The sequence below is a fragment of the Pituophis catenifer genome, unplaced genomic scaffold, assembly GCF_029215685.1.
Source record: "Pituophis catenifer annectens isolate HBS135680 unplaced genomic scaffold, rPitCat1.0.hap2 SCAF_2, whole genome shotgun sequence".
Taxonomy (NCBI): domain Eukaryota; kingdom Metazoa; phylum Chordata; class Lepidosauria; order Squamata; family Colubridae; genus Pituophis; species Pituophis catenifer.
This window is the reverse complement of record NW_027256882.1, coordinates 50,993,023-51,014,498: the sequence shown is the minus strand read 5'-3', so window position 1 is coordinate 51,014,498 and position 21,476 is coordinate 50,993,023. Positions and strand designations below refer to the sequence as shown.

The 21,476-nt window shown below is 38.2% G+C and overlaps 1 protein-coding gene across 1 annotated transcript in view; it reads left to right on the top strand.

Annotated features, from left to right (window-relative positions):
* Positions 1 to 21,476, top strand: part of ADAMTS9 (ADAM metallopeptidase with thrombospondin type 1 motif 9) — a 163,401-nt gene that overhangs the window by 107,914 nt on the left and 34,011 nt on the right. Inside the window, exon 29 of the mRNA XM_070934351.1 lies at positions 18,515 to 18,682. Within this exon, the coding sequence (XP_070790452.1) occupies positions 18,515 to 18,682 (168 nt within the window). The remainder of the gene's footprint in view (positions 1 to 18,514; positions 18,683 to 21,476) is intronic.

Here is a 21,476-nt window from a genome sequence, read left to right as displayed (position 1 = left end):
AGTCCTTCTTTTCATTAAACTAGACATACCCAGTTCCTGCAACCGTTCTTCATGTTTTAGCCTCCAGTCCCCTAATCATCTTTGTTGCTCTTCTCTGCATTCTTTCTAGAGTCTCCCCATCTTTTTTACATCGTGGCGATCAAAACTGAATGCAATATTCCAAGTGTGGCCTTACCAAGGCATTATAAAGTGGTATTAACACTTCACGTGATCTTGATTCTATCCCTCTATTTATGCAGCCCAAAACTGTGTTGGCTTTTTTGGCAGCTGCTGCACACTGCTGGCTCATATCTAAATGGTTGTCCACTAGGACTCCAAGATCCCTCTCACAGTTACTACTATTGAGCAAGGTACCACATATACGGTACCTGTGCATTTTGTTTTTCTTCCCTAAATGTAGAACCTTACTTTTTTCACTGTTGAATTTCATTTTGTTAGATAGCGCCCAGTGTTCAAGTCTATCAAATGTACATTTTCTTGTACATGTAAGCTTCCCTATACATGTGTATCTATACATCTCTATTTCTTCCTGTCTGTATAGTATGTCAGTGCTTCCATTTGTATATGCAGTGAGTCTGTTCTATTAACCCATCCCTTCTGTATATATGGAAGTAGTGTTGCCACACAAAACTGACAGTTCAACTCTTTAGTAGCATTTCATCCTTAGGTATGTTATTGAAAATTAAATATTTTGCACTGCTGTGAATTGTTAGAACTGTCACCTATGCATGCACACTAGGCTCTTAAAGGAATTTCAGATCTAGCTGGAGCAACTGACAAAAAACAAAGAAAGACCTTTTGAACAAATGAGACTCTTGTGATGTTAACACTCTCACTGTGTTGTGCTAACAATTGTGTACTTCATTTACAACCTGAGATTTTTAATAGGAAAATCAGGGATTAAATGCAGCAGTATGTTCTATGTCCTGTGGCTTTTAGAGTCAAACACCATGGTATGTAAGTACATCGCATGCATCTACCATGTCTTTTCCTTTTTCTAAGCAATGGTTTAGTTCACAAGTAGTTTGACTGCTTAGAATTACTAAAAGTTTTTGTTTTTTAAGACATCAGCAATTCCTTACCGCAGAGTGTATATCAATTTGTCAAAACAAAAGTGTCTTTAGAGAGGAAATATTAAGCTGCCCACTCCTCCTATGATGTTCTCATTCTGGTATTGGACCACAGCATTAATTTTCCTCTGATGACCTAGCATGGGATTATTTGTCACCACCGTCTTATAGCTAGAGAGATGAATTTAGTAAAGATGTTGTCGGAGCAGGCATAAACCAAACACTGGTTCTGCAAGCCTGGAACAGATTATTTAGATCTGTTGATTGAGGGTCGCATCAGGACTTCAGGGGGCCAGGTGGGTGTGGCTGACTGGGTGGGCGTGGCCAGCATGACACCACTCACTGTGCATAGCCGATTGGGTGGGCATGGCCAGCTTGACGCTACTACCCAAACTGCTGGCATATTTCCACTTCACACTGGGTAGACCGGGCCGAAGCTACACTGCCCAATGTTTCTTCTTTGCATTGGATAGACTGGGCTGAAGCCACACTGGCCCAATGTGTCCTCATTGGGTAGACTGGGGCAAAACTACGTGGGCCAGCCCCTTACATTTTCCAGGATGGCCCCATGGGCCGGATCCAACCACATCGCGGGCCAGATTCAGCCCACTGGCCTTGTGTTTGACACCACTGATTTAGATGATAGGTCTAGCAAAAAAGCTGGAGTAGTATTGCAATCAAATGTTATCAACTGGAACGTCATTTCCTTTTATATCTAACTAATTTTTCCCTTACTATGTAGCAACTTTGTATGGCTATTTTGACTCTATTTTGTACCAGTTGCTTTTGTTCTCTCTTTATTTTTAATTCATTCTCTCAAATGCTCATGGGAGCTAGGCAATTTTCTCTTTCCTACATTCAAAGAACTCCCAAGACTGCAATATAATTTTTACTAGTATTTGGCTGTATAATAATCCAGTTTGTCTCTCCCTGTGAAATGCATTAGGAACAGGTTTTCAAGTAAGGAAGCCATAATTGCCAAGAGGGTAAAATTTGATTGAGTTGAAACCTATATCCTTCTCTTTTTGAAATTGATCCCTTTTTCTGCAAGATAGATGTTCTTAAAAGTCTTTTAGGCCTGTTGGAAAAAAAAACCTTCAGCCCTCAATGCTGATTCACAAAATGCAGATGTGTTTGATGTGTTTTGATTTATCCATATGGCCTGAATCCTCAAATATATTGGGAAATGCATGCATTCTCATGTGCATTATTTAAATTTCTACTGAAATTAAGGAATAAAGGCAAATATTTTTATACAGTTCTATAATCCTGCCCAGAATAATTGCTAAATTATTCCATTGGTTCCATGCAATGGATGGAATCTAGAATTCTATTTGTTCCGTACTTTTGATTCTTTTAATTGACCAAGGGAAACAGGATCAAATTGATTGATTGATTGATTATCTTTATCAAGTCAGAGTTCTTAGGAACTACATACCGGTAGATAGATATTCTCCATAATTTCGTTTCTTAATTTGGTCCTTCAGGTTTTTGATTTGGGTCCCAGGGTATTGCAAATCCCTTAATGTTCATAAGATGTGGGAGTACTTACCAAGCACTTTCCTATGAATATTAAAACAAAGAATTAGTGAAATATGTGGGGTCATTTAATTTGTACAGGTCTATTCTATATATCCAGAATTGTGGAGTTATTGTGTGAAGATCCAGTCATTAAAAGCTCTTGGTAAAGATAAAGTGAAGAAATAACAAAGAAGGGTGAGGTCATGCCAAGTCCTACTTAAAGATGCAGCAAATTTAGATAATCATATCACATTGGCCTATAAAGATAAATTCGGGAGCCAGAATAGGTTATTAATAAAGATTAATGTCTTTATTGTAGCTTTTCTGCTTAAGGATTCATTAAATACTGATTCCATATGCATTAACTGAATAACAGATTCATTATAAAGAGATATGAGGTAACTCATAGATACTGTGGCCAAGGCCCTGTTTTTCAGTCCTTAGAGCCGTCTGATACTGTACTGCTGAAATAATTGTGACATTATTTTTTGTATATATTTTTCTGTGTACATTATTTTGCAAAATAAATCCAAGAAACATGTTAAATCTCTGAAAAGCTTAATGCCCTATTTTATTTCTATGCTCCAGTAATGGGGGGGGGGGGAGGCTAACATTTCTCAGATAAAAATATTGATGAAGACTTGATTTTCCTCATCTTTGAATGCATAATTAATGCATTACTGGTAATAGTTATTTTTCACACTTGCGTAACTAGTCTTAGAACAAAATAATAAGATACCCCAAGAAATTAATACAATAACATACTACAAAGTCAGTTTAAGATTAGAATTATAGTATTAAGGCCTGGTAACCTGAATGGCCTTCAAATCATTTAAAATTATCCTTAGAACCTATGTCTAAACAACAATAGAAATGGTAATACTTTATTGATTATCCGCCATACATTTCAGAATTTAAAATATAAAACACCGAACAGTAATAAGGCTATGTGTTAAAAAATGGAATAAAAGAAATAAGTAAAATAAAATGCAGATCATATCTATGTGTCAGTCCTAAAGTTTATCCCAATCAGATCCACATACTGTATGCAGTCTCAGCTGTACTGTTCTGTTCAAATAAAGGGCTATATTATATGCAATTTTTAAATTCTAACCACACATGGAATCAATCTGTTGCTTTAAAATAGGGCTCCCAGTGGGCTATTTGTCTAAAGTACAGTCCAAGATACTGATCTCTCTCTTTCTTATACAATTGACATTCAAATAATATATTCGTTATGTCTTCTATCTTTAGAGCTCCACAAATAAGTATGTTCATTGTAAGGGACTCAGTTAAATCTTCCATATTTAATCACGCTCGAGTAAATACCCCCCTAAGATGTTTGGGCATTTCTGTGTTTAAATAGTTGGCAATTTGGAAGGTACATTTATAGTAGTTCATCCATGTCAACATGCCAGCCTTGCTAATGACAGCTGTATCTCCCTGAGCTTCAATATCCCAAATTCTTTGTGCAGCAAATTTTTTTAACTTGTTTTCCAAGGACAGTTGGTCAATAAACAGGGCAATCACAGCTCCCGATATCATTTGTGATCGGTACGATCCAAGAGGTGTGCAATTGAGATTTTGTTTGTTCTCACACACTTTGGGGAGTCTCTTATTTTCTATAGCATTGATTTTGCACCAAATTGTATGATCTTATTTTAGACAAAGAACAAATTGTATAAATTCCCAATACAGGTCTGACTGTAGCAGCAAGTGAGATCCTTTTATATACATCCTAAAATGTTTCTCAGATATTTGTGTTTGTTCTAATACTAGTATATGTTGTAAGCCCCAATCTTCAGCTCCATATAAAAGCTTAGAGGTAACATTTAAAGATTGGGGCTAAGGAACCCAGGTAGATGTGGTTTATTAATGTGAGCAGAAAATTTCCATGTGCCCTCACTCCTTTCATGATGAGGGAGTCAAGATTCAGTCTCAGGGAAGATTATCCCTAGATAACTGCTCTATTGACTCACCATATAATAGCTATCTATGGCTGCAATGCAGTGGTGAAATGCTCTGAAGACTGCTACCGGTTCGCTTCATGCGTGGTGCATGCCAAATGAAACACGTGCTTTGTGCGCACAGGCGCTACCGCGCAGTGCTGAACAAGAAGGCTTAAGAAGCCTTTTCTAAGGTAAGTAGAACAGCGAGGGGGTGGAGACAACTGTGCTGCGCGATTTAGATTCACTAGAAAGCAAGATTTCCTGCTTTCTAGCGAATATAAATTGCGCGGCACAGTTGATCATCGGAAATACCAGTTCACCCAAACGGGTAGCTTTTATTACTATCAGTTCACCCGAACCGGTCCAAACCGGTAGCATTTCACACCTGCTGCGATGTCATTTTCCAAAAGCCATGATATTTTACTTTAATGTATTCATAATCAGAAAATTAGTTGGACCAAGTTTCTTAACAACCTATGCAACCCAGCTTGCGAAAAATCATATTGTCAAGCAGATAGGAATTTAAGTGCTTTAGGCATAGATACTTCTGGATCCTTCATCAGTCCTGGTAAGTCGTTGATGTATAGATTGAATATCAGTGGTACAAGTATCCATCTTTGTCTTATTTCTTTGCGAGTATCTGTTCTATTGTCATGCTCAAACTGCACTTTCAAGTAAGTGTTTGTGTGAAGGGCTTTGATCTGTGCCGGCAGCCTGGGTTCCATATTGAGGACAGTTAATTTTCTCCATAATATTTCTCTGTTTACTATGTCAAATGCTGCACTAAATTTTAGAAAGGCAACAAATGGTTGTTTCTCCTTACTGACATATTTTAATTAGATGGTTCAAAACAAAGCAATTGCTGATAGTGGATCGACTCTGTTTAAACCCAGCTTGTTCTTTTGCGAGAATGCACTTTTCATCTACCCAGCTGTCAATTGTAATTTAAAAGGAACCTGGCATATATTTTAGTCACAATATCTCTTAGAATAATAGGCCTATAATTGTGAGGGTCCTTTGTGTTCCCTTTTTGTATGTAGGAACTATTATCTTCTTCTATCCAACTGGCTTATAGCAAATGTTATTTATATATGTGAATAAACCTGCCAAAAGAGGAGCCCACCACTCAGGAGTTTTTTTGGTATAGTTCAGCCAGTAGAAGTCCTCACCAAGGAATTTATTGCTCTTCCAGTCTTTTAGAGCTCATCCAAACAACTGTAAATTTCTGCATAAAATATTAAGATTTAAATCAGCTTCACAAAGTTCGTTATTTTAGTGCCTTTTTATATTTGGATGCATTAAACTCCAGGTATGATTCTGATGAAAGTTGCTTCTAGAGGACTACTATTGAACTGGAAAATGTTCTAAATTATGATACGGATATTTTAATAAAAGGAGGTCCCGGTCAGCCTTGGCTGATTATAGGATTAAATGCACTTGCATATAAAGTTAGTCCTTGAATTAGCAACCGTTCAAAGTTACAACTGACCTACCACAACCCAGATATAAGTTCTGATGGTTTCCCCCTCTCTGTAGTTATACGGCTGGAACTTCAGGCACATGGCCGCATTTATGGCTGTTTGCAGCATCCCACGGTCACACAAACACATATGTTTGTGAGTTTGCTGAAAACCAGCACTTCTGGTTTTCAACAAAACTGCCCGTATGAAACATTGGTTCATTTAATGACTGCAGTATTTGCTTTACAACCTGTTTACGGCCATCATGACTTATAACCATAATGAGCAGGATCCATTACGGTCATAAGTCGAGGTTAACCTGTACTGTATGCACTTTTAAATAGAAAAGAATTCTTTATTTACAGAAAGAGTGCCAAATTTCGTAGGACTGAAATATAAATCTCTTATAAGAATTTTTGCAATGTAATCAACAGATCACTTAATATTCGTGTCCTTAGCTAGTATAGGCTGTTTGTAATATGGAAGAATTACCCATTCCAATAGTAATTAAACATCTATCTGCTAAACTGAAATCACCAAAAGATAAAATACCATTGGGCCTGGAAATTGCATATTCTTAAGGCTCTACTATAACTGACTTTCAAAGGGTGATTTTGGAATTGACTGTGAAAAAAAGAAACATAGAGTCTTTACCTCTATATTGTGTTAACATGGAAAGGATACTAATAACATGAAAATAAATTTAGCCATCCTGATTATGTCAGCAAGACTAAGGATCGTTTTATATTAACTTCCTAATCTAAAGAACTCCCTGCAAAGTTTATACTGATAAATGTCCAAATTCTCTGTTTCATACCACTGATCAGCACCCAAAGAATCATTTCATAGGTAACTCTTCTGACATGGAATGTAGCAGTAATTGGCTGTCCCTAAGTGAACTGGAAGTAACTGGGAGGGGATACCTAAAATAGTGCAAATTGCCAAAACTAGCAATAGCAGTTTTGGCAGACTTATATACAGCTTCACAATGCTATAAAGCCCTCTTTAAGTGGGCTTTACAGCCCTTTGTAAGTGGTTTACAGAGTCAGCATATTGCCTCCACAATCTGGATCCTCATTTTATCCACCTCGGAAGGATGGAAGGCTGAGTCAACTAAGTGGAGGTCAAGAAAAAATAGCAAATTTAAAAATGTGTTGTGATCATTTACCCCCACATTTGTAAAATTAGATCCTTGAGTGTTTTTCCTGATAATCAAAACAAAGGTAAAACACATACATAAATAAGAATTACTGAACCTCTTACCTTATTTTCAGCTGTCATGAGGGCCCACAGGACTGATAAGTGAATAACCTTCATGCAGGAATGTCTGTGGAGATTCTCAGTCATCCAGGTCATAGTTATCTCAAAGGTGCTTTTTCAAAAGGCAACTTATTTGAGGAAGTCCACCATCCTGTCCACCCCACCATCCTGCTAGAACAGGATGAAGCTTCTTGGATGAGAAGCGAAATGTATTCCTCAAAGAAACAGTACAGCATCTTTGAGACTTCATGAAAGAAGAATAATTTAGTGTAAAACTAGCAAAATTTAATATATATCAAAATAGATTTTACAATATAGCCTGAATTAAGACAGGGTGCTCACCATGATAATGGAGGGGATCTTCCTTTCTAACATTGCATAAACCATGAATCCTCTGACACAGATTTCCTCCTACAGGTCATGGGTATATGCATTATTTTAATAATTAAATTTTAAATTAAAATAATTTAATAATTATTTATGTCTTTATAACCCTGTGGATTAATTATTGTACATTGGTTATTTATTCTTAACACAACCCAACAATTTGGTGTGCCACCAAATTTCACAAGATCTCGTACAAAATTAGCCAAAGTCTGGGAACATTTCTGGAATTTGCTTTGGTGTATGGGCATCAAGGCTATTCCATGCATGGCAAATTTACTCTGGTAGCTTCTTCTAGTGATGTGTAGATTGAAACTGATCAGTAGTATAATATTGTATACTCTCTCTCAGAGCGTATACATCTACGCTCTCAGATGCTCTGAGCTTGTTTTCTTCCAGATGTTTCATTACCCAAACATCTACAGGAAAAAAACCAAGCTCAGAGCACCAAGGACTCCTCATTTCAACCCTGAGTTACAAATATTCTTCTTTATTGATATTATTAGGCAATATTTTCATCTGCCGGCCCTTATATTACTTAAGTTAAACAACTACCTAATTTCTTTGTTACAATGTTTTAGCCTACAATTTTGTACAGTCTTACTCGGGAGTGAATTTATTGAGCTAAACTGAGATAACCTCTGAGAAGACATGCATATGATTGCACTGCTGGCTGATTAACTTCTCTAAATTTTAAAAGACTTGACAGCCTATAAGAATTAGCAAGTAAAATCAAAAGACTTCTTCAGCTTTTTCAGTTTATCAAAAACCAAACCCATAATTTCAGTGTAAATCAAGAAGCCATGCTGATGATGGTCTTAATTTATATTCACTATGTGAAAAGTACTGTATCATTTTTATCTGTTTATCCGTACTTTCAATGCAAATAATTAAACAATGATATTAATATTTGAGAATGATGTGATACCAAAATTAATGCGTGATAGGAGTTGAGGTTTGAGGATTATACTAATTTGCCCAAGGTCATAAATGCGCACAGGTTACAGCAATCATTTGTTAAATCCAGATCCTGAATGTATCTATAGAAACATATTGGCTATAACTAATCTGCTTTAATTAAAATCTAGGAAAGTAATGCATAAATATGCATAAAACATAACCCAATTTATATATTTTTCTAAGAGTTATGTTGATACCTTCTCCTTTCATCAGTGTACAGTTCTTTTATCCACTTCCAGTATAAAGCAGAATCATGAGATCAATAGCTGTCTAAAAACCTGTTTCATGTTGCTTAGCATTTCCCACCATCAAGAAAAGGAAACTTTAAATATCCTGGTCTCCACGTAGCACTCAATAAGGAATACTCAAGCGAGGCCTCCTTCTACCCTGAAATAATCTATATTATGGATCAGTAAGAAATTGTGTCAAATAACATTTAAGGTTATGGAACCTTAAATAATAGATAGATCAGCCTGGACTCAGTTGCTTGATTATGAAATGTTTGAACTTCAATTTAAGTCCAAGAATGTCAGTATTCATACTTTAATTTGACATAATTATTATTCATAAATCATAACCCAATGATTTTTGTAGAAATGAGACTTGTGTTCAATTGCCTAATCAAATGAACCTGTTAGCAAATCATGTTCTAGATCCCATAATAGTCTCCCACTGTTCACATTCAAAGAAGGGAAAGTATTTTGAAATTGATGTGGGGACCCACTTAGTAACTCTCAGCTCCTTGTTGAAAGGGCTGTGTATTTTCAAGGTTCGTACAGTACCTGTGTGGACTTAGAAAAATTTGTACTTGAGTAAAGAAGTAATAACTCCTTCAGGACACCCTTGATACTGCCCACATTCAGCCATCACTGCCCAATCTGTGCCCAGCAATTTGCCATATAAACCCAGGAAAAGTATGGTTCTATTAAGGAAAAGTTATCAGATATAAGAAGGAAGTCCTTGGTAGAACCAAAATATCTTTGCCCATTTAGACCTGAATCTTACATACTTTTAGATCGGGGTGAAATCCAGCAGGTTCTGACAAGTTCTGGAGAACCAGTAGTGGAAAATTTGAGCAGTTTGGAGAAACGGTAGCAGAAATTTTGAGTAGTTTGGAGAACGGGCAAATGCCACCTCTGGCTGGCCCCAGAGTGGGGTGGGAATGGAGATTTTGCAATATCCTTCCCCTGCCATGCCCACCAAGCCACACCATGCCACCAAGCCATGCCCACAGAACCGGTAGTAAAAAAAATTGGATTTCACCACTGTTTTAGATCATTCACTAGTCTGTATTACTATAAAAAAATATACCCGTTTATTTTAATACTAAAAAGTAGAAGTGATCTCAAATAAGACTCAGTCTTCCATTGTCAAAATACTTTCAATGTAGTCTCATATATTTTGGCTTGGATTCTTCTGTTTATCTATTCACCATCCAGTGTCTTCCATACCTAACGTGGGACGAAAAAACAAAGACAAATATTGCAAATTTTGTCCAAAAAGTCAATAATTCCTTAATGCATACATATGTATGCAATATAAATAAATGGTTCGATAAACATACATTGATACCCAGAATTTTTATATTCTCTTTAATTAACGAGAGTCAATTTGGGTTACAGGTTAAGGCACCAAGCTAGAAAGCAGGAGACTGAGTTCTAGTATTGTCTAAGCTACAGAGACAGCTGGGAGTTGTTGAACCAATCATTCTCTCTCAGCCCTAAGGAAAAAGTCTTAGTAAACCACTTGCTAAAATGCTGCCACGCAAACTTGTCAAGGCAGTTGCCAAGAGTCAAGATGGACTCAAAGACACACATATACACGAAAGGTTACTTAATGCAGAACATTGCTTTAGCTGTAGCGATATTCCTGGTGTTGCTTAGAATAACTGTATTTTAATAAGATTTATGAAAATCTAAACCATTTCAGTGGTAGAAGAGTTGACTTAGGATCATCTACTGTTGCTCATTCTATTTTGCTTTTCATCAATATAATAAAAGTAAGGTATTAATTGTTGAGATTTTAATGACCATGTAAGTTACATAATTGAGTCCAAATTGTGTTTCAGCCAATTCAGTGTGGTTAGTTTTGATTGATTAGTTTTTGAACAGCATTAAAAGCGATGGCTAATTTTGAAGCATAAATTCTAGTCAACTCAAAGAAGAGTTCAACAAAGTGCTTTCCTAATTTAATTGAGAATCTCAAATTCAGAGATCATTAAGTAAACCATTTGTAAAGCACAAGGTGTTTCTAAATTCTACCATTCCTTCAAATATTTTTGGTACGTTCTGCTACACCAAGATCAATTTGGTATATGTGAATTGCCAATATTTATTTTTTTGCATTTATTTTGTTCCCTACTTATTATTCCTATCTTTAATTCTCAATATATGTCCCAAGGATGCTTTTTCAAAAGGCAGCTGGGCTTTCTTTGTTTTTCCTTAAAGACATTTTGCTTCTCATCCAAGAAGCTTCTTAAGTACTAACTGTTAGAACTGAAGAAGCTTCTTGGATAAGAAGTGAAATGTCTTCAAGGGAAAAACAAAGACAGTCCAGTTATCTTTTGAAAAAGCACCTTTGGAACAACCATAACCTGGATGACTGAGTATCTTCATAGACATTTAGCTCTCAATATATATATATATTTCTATGTAGTGTTTTCTTGCTCAAGACCACAATAAAGGATTGTGTTGATGATGATTGCAATGACATAAAATACGTTTAATAAATAAATAAAGCTTCCATCATGTAAACCTATCATTGAACAGAATTACAATAATGTTTTGTTTTGTCTTGCCTTCCCGTTTCTTTCCTTTTTCATTTCTTTTCAAGATAGCATCTAATAGTGGCAGCTTTCTGGAAGGATTGTTGTGGGATATGTATTTCAAAATGTTGATCCAGGAAGATGTGGCCTAGAGACCAAGAGACAGCATTCTAGCCAGCCATTTTCTTTCTCAGCCCAACTCACCTTCACAGGGTTATTGTTATGGGGAAAATAGGAAGAGGGGGGAATATTGGTATGTTTGCCGCCTTGAAATGTATACTTTTTTTAAAATGGGATAAAAAACATTTTATGAAAAGGCCTTATCTGGTTTCCTAGAACTGAATAGAAGAATCAGATTAAGATAGACTGAAGACTGTGGATGGTTTATGGAGCAGACATAGAGGATTGAAGAAAGGAGAATGAAGGTTTCTGAAATCTGGACAAAGATGCTATATCAAAGCAAAAAGTGTTTTGAATCATCCCAACAGATTCAGCTGTTTAATCTTGTTTGCACGGCATGATGGTGACACATGGGATTGGAGTTATATCATCTGCCAAAGCTGCAGCTGCAGGAGGCCATTGAAATAAAGGGGCAATTACCATTGTAATTAGAGTTGTGAATAGAAAAGTAGATGCCAGGAGTGGAAACCACTGGCTTCCCCTGGCCTGGATAGTTCCTGGAAGACCATGGAAAGGTGTTGCTGACAATGTGCTTTGGAGACAGCATATCAAAAGTAGGGTGACACTGTTAAGCTGGGATGGGCCTGACCCTTGAAAACTCAGAATTGGGTCAGGTAGATCTGGTAATGTGAGAAGCCCTCATGTAGGTTTAACCTACCGATTATGTTCCAATAAGCTTGGTTCATAGTCAGCCAAATAGAGTGGGAAAACCTTGGCCTTCACATAAATTAAGAGAAAAGGTAAGGGGGAGCCTCAGCCTGATTCACTAGTGGGAGAATCCCTGTTGATGTACTCAGTGTTGGGATAATAGAAGGAAGTGTGAGTGAAAGTTTGTCTGGAACTGGCAACATGAGTGGCTCTATTAAATTGTGGTCCTGTGGGGTAATGGGGTTGATTAAAAAGAATTAGTCGAAGCAGGGTGAGTATGTTAGAAGCCTGGAGTTGTTTTAAATTGTTTCGGGCAAAAATTATTTAATTAGGTTTTAATCATGTTTTAACTTTCGTATTTATGTGTTTTATTTCGTGCCTGTTCACCGCCCTGAGTCCTTCGGGAGTAGGGCGGTATACAAATTTAATAAAATGAAAATAATGAAATGAAAGGAGTTGTGGTCAATTGTATCTCAGTTGTATGGACTGGAGAAAATATGGAAGGAGGCAACAGGTTTGCTATACAGAGAAAGGGAAATCCAGTCTAATGTTCATCTCACTTTTGTGCCGGTAGCTCATAACAGGATTCCAGTAATAAGACATTTTTATCCACAATTTGGCAATGGATAAACATGGGGACTGGAATGTCTAAGATCTTACTGGGCAAGGAGTCAAATCTTTGGAGACCTGCCCTCCAGGATTTTTAGTCCTTCAAAAGCCTTAGTCCCAAGGCCAGGATCTGTTGATCTTAAATAGACACTTGCTTTATGATCAGGAGCACTGCTCCATAAGTGACTAGTTATGAATGTCTGTTATCGAGCCATTGGGACAAATCCTGCTGACATTCGCCACTCACCCTCTCAGCAAGATCTCTACACATACAGTATGATCTGTTCTCTGGACTGGCTTTGGAGTCTTTTAAATATTATTTCTGCTTGATTTGAATCTTCATGCTTTGGGGATTGGATCATGATGGTGCTTCAGGAGTTTGTAGTTTCTATAGTAAAGTATCAAAAGTAGATATTGGTCTAACACATGAAGGCAGCTTGAGCTATTGTATAATTATCTTGATATGGAGACAGTCTGGATCACTTTCTAATCTAGGTAAAATTATCACCAATGATCTCAGGTGGTAAACAGGCCAATTCCAGTTCAATATAAGATAGTGTACATAGTTCAGACTCGAAATTTGGAATCCTTGGTGCTGTCTAAGATTGATTGTTTGCAGATATTTCATTAGCCAGCCATGTGATATTATCAGTGCTAGTGAGTGTGGGATTTAACTTCCTGTTTATATTAGCTTGCCCTGCCAGTTTTGATAGTGGAATGATTTTCTCCTTGGTAGTTCTTTGCTTAGAGTATTGCTTTTTGCTTGATTGTTTGCTGATGTTAATACCTGCTTATTGGGGTGTTGGCTGCTGGAGAAGATGTGTTCTGGTCTTTCTCTTTCCTTCTTAGATTTTTTTTCCCCCTCTGGTGAATGATGTGTAAATATGGTTTATCTCTCTGGGTCTGTTAGTGGTTCTTTTGTGTGAATTTCAAGCTTCAGTGAATTTCAATCCTAGCAGCTTGGGATTTTCTTGGTCTAACCCAGTTGAAACGGTGGTTGAGTCTGTTTGTGTGTTGTGAGATTGAAGAGTTTTCATCATGTCTTCTGACTGTAGTTGATGATTGTGGATGCATTCTTCTTGCCATTTGCATGTCTGTCCTACATAGTGATTGTTACAGTCCTTACACTATATATTGTAGATGACTTCTCTTTTTTTCCTTCTTGGGCTGCTGGGTTTTTGGCTTGCTTAAGATGTTTTAGAGGGCTTTAGTTGTTTTGTGTGCTACGTTGATTTAGTGTAGTTGTATTCTGTTTTCTTCTGAAACTTTTCTTTTCTTGGATTTATCCATTGTTGGCCTATGGGGGTCGAAAAGCTCAATGAATCGCATGCCGGCAGGTGTTGCACATTGGCAGTTGTGACATATATTTTGAGTGACAGGGAGCCACAGCTGAGGGATGAAAGAGCCACATGCGGCTCCAGAGCTGCAGATTGCTGACCCCTGGTCTAGTTGCTCACTGGGAACAAGAAGCAATAGATGCTTGACATTATTCTCCTTAAACTAATCAGTTGGCTGATTTGGATGGCTCCCTGATCACAAAGTGATATTTGCTGGGCTAGTGGAGGAAAATGAAGTTGTCCAGGCAAGGTTACAAATATGGGTAAAGCTCATGTTTGAGCCCACAACATGGAAATGGTAGAAGATTATACTTCTCTTTCTTTATTGTATCAATGCACTGTCATTCATGGGTTCATAATGGACAACTCACTTTAGGGGAGAGAACTGCAGGTACAGCTCCTGCCTGATCACTTTACTAGTTTCCACATTTATTAGCAATATGTTGATCAAAGGATTCAGTCTCTTCCTTTAAATACTGCCATCTAGTGTGGAACCTAGGAAGTGTGTCTTTTCTGTAGCAGCTCTTGCCCTGTGGAACATCCTGCCCCATATTGGGCAAACCCTACTCTTTCCATAAGGCCAAAAGAGCTATCTCTTCTCCCAAAACACTGGCATAGGGTGAGGGAGGAGCCAGATGTAGTGATGTTGAATGCATCAGAGGCTGAAACTCCAGGTTTTTGCTTGTCCTTTTCTTTTATTATTTTTCTTCCCAGGGTTTTTTTTTTTGGGGGGGGGGGAGTACTGTTGTTGGGAGCCATCCAGGGTTGTATCTCTTAAGATGGGCAGCCATATAAGTATTTTCAATAAATCTCCAATATATTAAAAAAAAAAGGGGGGGGGAGATGCGATGGCTCAGTGGCTAAAATGCTGAGCTTGTCGATCGAAAGGTCGGCAGTTCAGCGGTTCGAGTCCCTAATGCCGCATAACAGGGTGAGCTCCCGTTACATGTCCCATCTTCTGCCAACCTAGCACTTCGAAAGCACGTAAAAAATGCAAGTAGAAATAGGGACCACCTTTGGTGGGAAGGTAACAGCGTTCTGTGCACCTTTGGCATTTAGTCATGCTGGCCACATGACCACGGAGACGTCTTCGGACAGCACTGGCTCTTTGGCTTTGAAACGGAGATGAGCACTGCCCCCTAGAGTCGGGAACAACTAGCACATATGTGCGAGGGGAACCTTTACCTTTATACTTAAAAAAAAAAATCTAATATCTGAAAAGATTGCTTGAAATAAAAAGAGACATTGCATATCCCTGAATCCTTACAAACACACTATTCAGGGCTAGAGGCACAAATAACGTTTTGATCTTCTTTGATTTAGCACTGATGTTGGACAGCTATGTATCACTGATGGTCAGGCAACTTTTTATAGGCTTTGACTTTATGCTTTGGTGATTCATGAGCTGGTAAGCTAAAGTTTCAATTATTGCAATGTACTGGAGTCTTTATGGAACAGCCTTTGAAAATAATCTGAAAATGCCAGTAGACCCAAGATGCCAAATTACAGGCAGTGACTGATATTTCTCATTATCCTGGTACTAAAACACATTCATGGATGGCTTTCCCACCTCACATCAATGTGTTTAAAGCCTTACATGGCTAAGATTCAATTGCCGCCTGTATATTCCTTCCCCTACTCTCGGATCATAAATGGGACAGTTCTTTTGTGGTCCCATCATGGATGCTTTTAACATTCAAATTGAATTTGAGTTTATTTTCCCACTGCCCAACTCATGCTATGAAACAAACTGCCACTGGAATTAAAGCAGTCTGTCCTATAGGCTTAGATTTTTTTGGCTTATGTTTCAGTTTTTATATTTTTATTCATTATATCTTTGAATACTTTTTAATGACTATTTTATTATCTTAGTTTGGAGGCCATAAAAGTAATAGGCAACATATCAACTTTTCAAATACAGGTAAGTCCTAGACCAGTGATGGCGAACTTTTTCGGCACCAAGTGCCCAAACCGGACTGTGTGTGCATGCACATGCATATGTGTGTGCCGGAGTGCTGGAAATCCAATGATCAGTTGGCTGGCACACACATGCCTGTTTTTTGGCCGTTTTCTGGGTCACTTTTTGGGCCATTTTCAGGCCGCTTTTCAAACATTTTCAGAGCCAAAAACTGCTTGGAAAAGGCCTGGAAAAGAGCCCGGAAAATGGCCTGGGTTTTGCCCATTTTTGGGCCATTTTCAGGCCGTTTTTCGGACATTTTCGGGGCCAAAAACGGCCTGGAAAAGGCCCGGAAAACAGCCTGGAAAATGGCCTGGGTTTGGGGGCATTTGGGGGGCCATTTTCAAGCCATTATCCGGTGCTCCAGTGCCCACGAAGACCAGCTGGCACGCCAAAAACCAGAAGAGCAGCTGGCGACGGCGCGCGTGCCACAGAGAGGTCTCATGTGCCACCTTTGGCATGCATGTCATAGGTTCGCCATCATGGTCCTAGATTTACCACTGTAATTAAGCCCACAATTTTGATCATAGGTTGTGACAGTTGTAAACTAGGTCAGTCATCATTAGCCAGACCCGATTTTACCACCTTTTCTGTGTTGGTCATTAAGCAAATGTTGCAATTACTAAGAGACTACCACAGTCATTAAGCAAATCCATTGTTCACTATGGGGCTTTTTTTTTTTTTGCCAGAAACTGTAAGTAAACATTGTAAATCATGGTCACAGGACTGCAGGGTGCTGCAAAGGGCCATAAATGTGGGGTAGTTTCTGAGCGTTCATAAATACAGACTTGAACTTCTCCAAAATGGAACTTCGAATCCAGGTTGTAAGCAGTGATGGGGTTCAAGTAATTTAACAACCGGTTCTCTGCCCCAATGATTTCTTCCAACAACCAGTTTGCCAGACTGCTCAGAAAGTTAACAACCGGTTCTCCTGAAGTGGTGCGAACTGGCTGAATCCCACCACTGGTTGTAAGTGGCTTTTGGGATGTCTGGAAATGGTTGCTATGCAATTGGTCATAAGTCAAGGACTATCTGTAAATAAAATAGAGGTCCAGCAATTCAACAATTGAATATAGAAATGTTAAGTAATGCTTGCACTGATTTATGTTACCTTTCAAATATAAAACTATACCCTCTAGCAATATTTAGAAAGCTTAACATAAGGCTTTCCTAATTATAACTTCGGATCTTATATTTTTATAATGCCCTGAAAGTTTTAGATGTTTTGCTTTCCCTCTAGCTAGCACGGTAGAACCTAATAACATTCAGCATCCAAATCATAATTACTGACTTAATTTGGCCAGTAACAAGGACAAACAGAGAGACCTTTTCTTCCAAGCTCTCAGAATGGCTAGTTGTAAGTCACAGACAGATTTTATCATGCAATTTGGCTGGATACCCTATAACAGTAGTATATACTGGAAGAAGAGTACATTGCTGGTGTTTCGTGAAAGCAGTAAGGGCACTGTAAACATAAAAGATGGTGGTTATGCAATTAATAATAAAATAAATACTTTCCAGCTCTTGCCGTTACAGTTACCTTAAATCAGATTTTTTTTAAAAAAAAAAAAAAACCTGCCATTTAAGCCCTTGCACTGATTATCATCTCTGTCAACCAAGCCAAGAACCTGCTAGGTGTTAGTGAGCTGCCTCTTCTTGTATTGACTCCATTCTGGAAAGAAAACAGGAGATCATTACTTTGAGAGATCACAAGAAAACGTATTTGTGTATAGGATTCAGGATTAAACAGGCACTGTGTGTGAAATAACACATAATGACTTGTTTAACATGTAATGAAGGAATGAAAAATGAATATTCTTGCATCATGCTGTGTAAGAGGCCCACTGAGCAAGGAACTGTCATATTAAATTCCTGCTCTGCCTTTAGATTCCTTTTGATTCCTAAATCTTTTGATAGATACTAATCTAAAATCAAAATGGTTCAGGGGCCCATATGCCAGAAGTGGTCACATTTGTAAAAGTTCAATGAACCAGCAGAAGGAGGTTGAATGTCACTGTTTTACTACAAAGCTTGCAGCCAATATACTCATGCTGTGCTTTTTGCTTGGCTCATAATGTCCCATTGCGTCTGTTTTCTCATCTTTGGAGCTGGCTACAAAAAGTACATAAAATCCCAAGCCCCTTCTGGTTACACATATGTGTAATTAGCAAGCAACAGCAAACAATTATTTCAGCCTAAAAGAAAAAATTGAACACGTTATTTTGAGAGATTGGTGACATCATCTCGAAGAGTTCCAGAAACTGAAAAAGAGAAGTGTAGTAAACAGGGGGATGCCAAGCTTATAACTGCTGGTGCATGCTTTTCCTTTCCCTTAAAATGCTGTATTTTAAGAAATATGTGTAAGCATTTAAGACAAGTGTGTAAGGTACATTAGCATCCCTCTTTTCTTTTCAGTGTTCTGTTACTTGTGGACGAGGACAGAAGTACCGAGAAGTATATTGCATGTCGAAGGATGGGAAACTTTTAGAAAACAGTCTTTGTACACAACTGGCTAAACCAAATGTGCTGAGGAAGTGTAGAGGTGGCAGGTGCCCAAAATGGAAATCAGGAGACTGGGGACAGGTAAGGTGTTTACATAGTAACTCTTGGTCATATTTGCATAAGACTGAAAAGCATGTGTACCTTCTTTGAATATGTATACTGAAAATACTTAGGAGTATATCCTTTATGCTCTCACAAGATAACCGAACTTCCCATGTACTCTACAAGAAACTGGTACTTGCAAGAAACTTGTTGAACATTTGTTATTCATTTGAAAGAAACTATTCTTAGGTAGCTTTGCTTCTATATCAATACCAAACACATAGATATATGTAGACAGAGACAGTATGGACTCAATACTAAGTTCCTCTCTTTCTATTTCTGAATCGATAAGCCCCCTCCCCCTTCAGCCCAACCATTTTATAGATGGAGGGTTGGGCTCATCCATCAGACTGAGATGCAGTACCAAAAGGAAAGTGATCTTGTGTTAGCTTCAGTATTTCCTCCACTGCTTCTCTTGTTGTATGACACAGAACCTGGATCTTTTAATTTATCTGTCGTTATAGTCCACATGTCTATTCAGATGTACTAAAGGAAGACAACCCTAATTTGAGAAAGTGTCCCCTACTTCTAAACCAGGAGGGTTAACAAGTACTTATCACCACAAATAATTTTTCTCTATGCTGCCAGGTTTCTTTTCTTCCTCACTCCCTTCCTCTCCCTTCCTCTCTCTCTCTCTGGCCAACTAGGATTTTTAACTCTTAACCAAACCAATTCTGTATTTCCCCACTAAATGTGTGCATCTCACCCACTTTATATGTACAGTATATGCTCATTAGTATAAGTATGTACTAATGAGCACATACTATAAGCATAAGCCAAACTCTCTTCCACTAAAAAGAGTATAATCAAGTCAAAATTAACTGGATTAACAAATGCTGGTTAAAATTAATTACTTATAAAATAAGGCATCTCTTAGGTCAGTTTAATTGACCCCTCACATATATATCTTTTCACACCTACAGTCTGCAAACATCTGAACATAAATCTGCTGTATGCTTTATATTCAATAGAAGCAAACATGTTTTATTTAATCAGAGGTTACATAGGGAAGAGAAGAGATCCTTGGGCACTAAGCAGCGGTGGGTTGCCCCCGGTTCGCACCGGTTCTATAGAACCGGTAGTAAAACCGGCGGGAGGCTCATCCCACCAACCCCAATGTCATCAGAATGCTTCTGCGCATGTACAGAAGAGTGTGCGTGTGGTCCCGTTGTGAACCAGTAGTAAAGGTAAGTAGAACCCACCCTGGTACCAAGCTGCCTTGTCCTTCGGTCTCTGGTTCCCCTCCACAAGCAGAGGGTTAATTTCTGATGGGGAAAAACCCCATAACCCTTTTGAGGAATTGCAAAAAGGATTAGGAGTTACCAGATAAGCAGTGAGGCTAAGCTCATTTTTACTAACATTGTCTGTTCTCAGAGAATGTAAAATGACTATCCTGCCCAATCTGCTAATAATTATTTTTGGGGGAGGTGGAATTCTCATCTTCCTATTGAATACATATAGGCACACCCACTAAATTTAAACTGGCTATTAAAATAGAGAATCTATTGTATAATATAAAACTGCATGGATAATAATCTTCCCTGCACACATACATTCTTCACAACCTTCCTTGGAATCTCTAGCTTTAAACCTTTAAACATCATTTATTGAAAAGAGAGATCTGAGCCTCTGAGTGTAAACTGAAGAAAGGGCAGAGAGCCTACATGGAGGAACATTATTTCTGCTAATGCAGTCCAGAGATTGCCTCATATGCCAGACCTCTGGTTTTGTCTGTGCTGTAACTATTCCGCTTAGTAATTCACGGAAAAGGCTTGTTATAATGTACCATCCTTTTATAAATAGAAAAGAATGGGAGGGACCAGTGCCTGATGTTGCTAGGCAACTGTGAGGTGGGTCAAGGAGCCTGAAATAGAAGAATACCTGGCCCTAACTTTCCCTTCTTGCTAGTGGCTAGATGGCAAACAGGAAAGAAAAGAATAAAAATGAAATTACCTAGAAAGAAAGAGGGAGAACAGCGAAGAACATGCAAACATAAAACATAAAGCAAGTGATTAGAAATACGGTTACATTCTGGTCCTAAAATGTGACTACCTCTGAGTAAATAATAAGAACATGACAAAAATGCCTTTGATTTAGTAATATTATTCTTTGGTTAGATTAAAAGCTGGGGGATTACTATTCCTTTATCCAGGAGCTTGAGCATCTTGATCTTTACCCTCTGTACATATGGACTATAACTCTCAGAATTCCCAGCAATGTGCATTTTAGTGGGAATTTCTGGGTGTTGAAGGCCTAGAAATCCATATGTGGGTGGGAAGCAAATTGTGGAATATTACATCGAGAGCTTAACTGTGATGGGAGGATTTCTGAAGATGGATGGATGGATGGATGGATGGATAGGAGGGAAGGAAGGAAAGAAAAAGGAAGGAAGGAAGGAAGGAAGGAAGGAAGGAAGGAAGGAAGGAAGGAAGGAAGGAAAGAAAGAAAGAAAAGAGGGAAGGGGAGGAATTGAGGATGGGTAAGCATCCTGAAAGACAAAAGTTCCACCCAAAGATTCAGTTGAATTAGTAAGCATAGAGAGTAAATGGGTAGAAGATAGATGGGTGCTGCAAGGAGAAGCAGTGGATAAATCAACCAATGGTCTTTTTTCTTTCCACATCATATTCTGAATATAATATTTTAAACATATTAAGGAAAGGAAGATAGCCCTGACGCCAGCTAGAGTGAGGAAGAGCATAAGGAAAAGAAGAAGATCTGGGCCCCCTTGTTAAACCCCCAGTATTTGTCCATCTTTACCAAATGTTAATCAGGT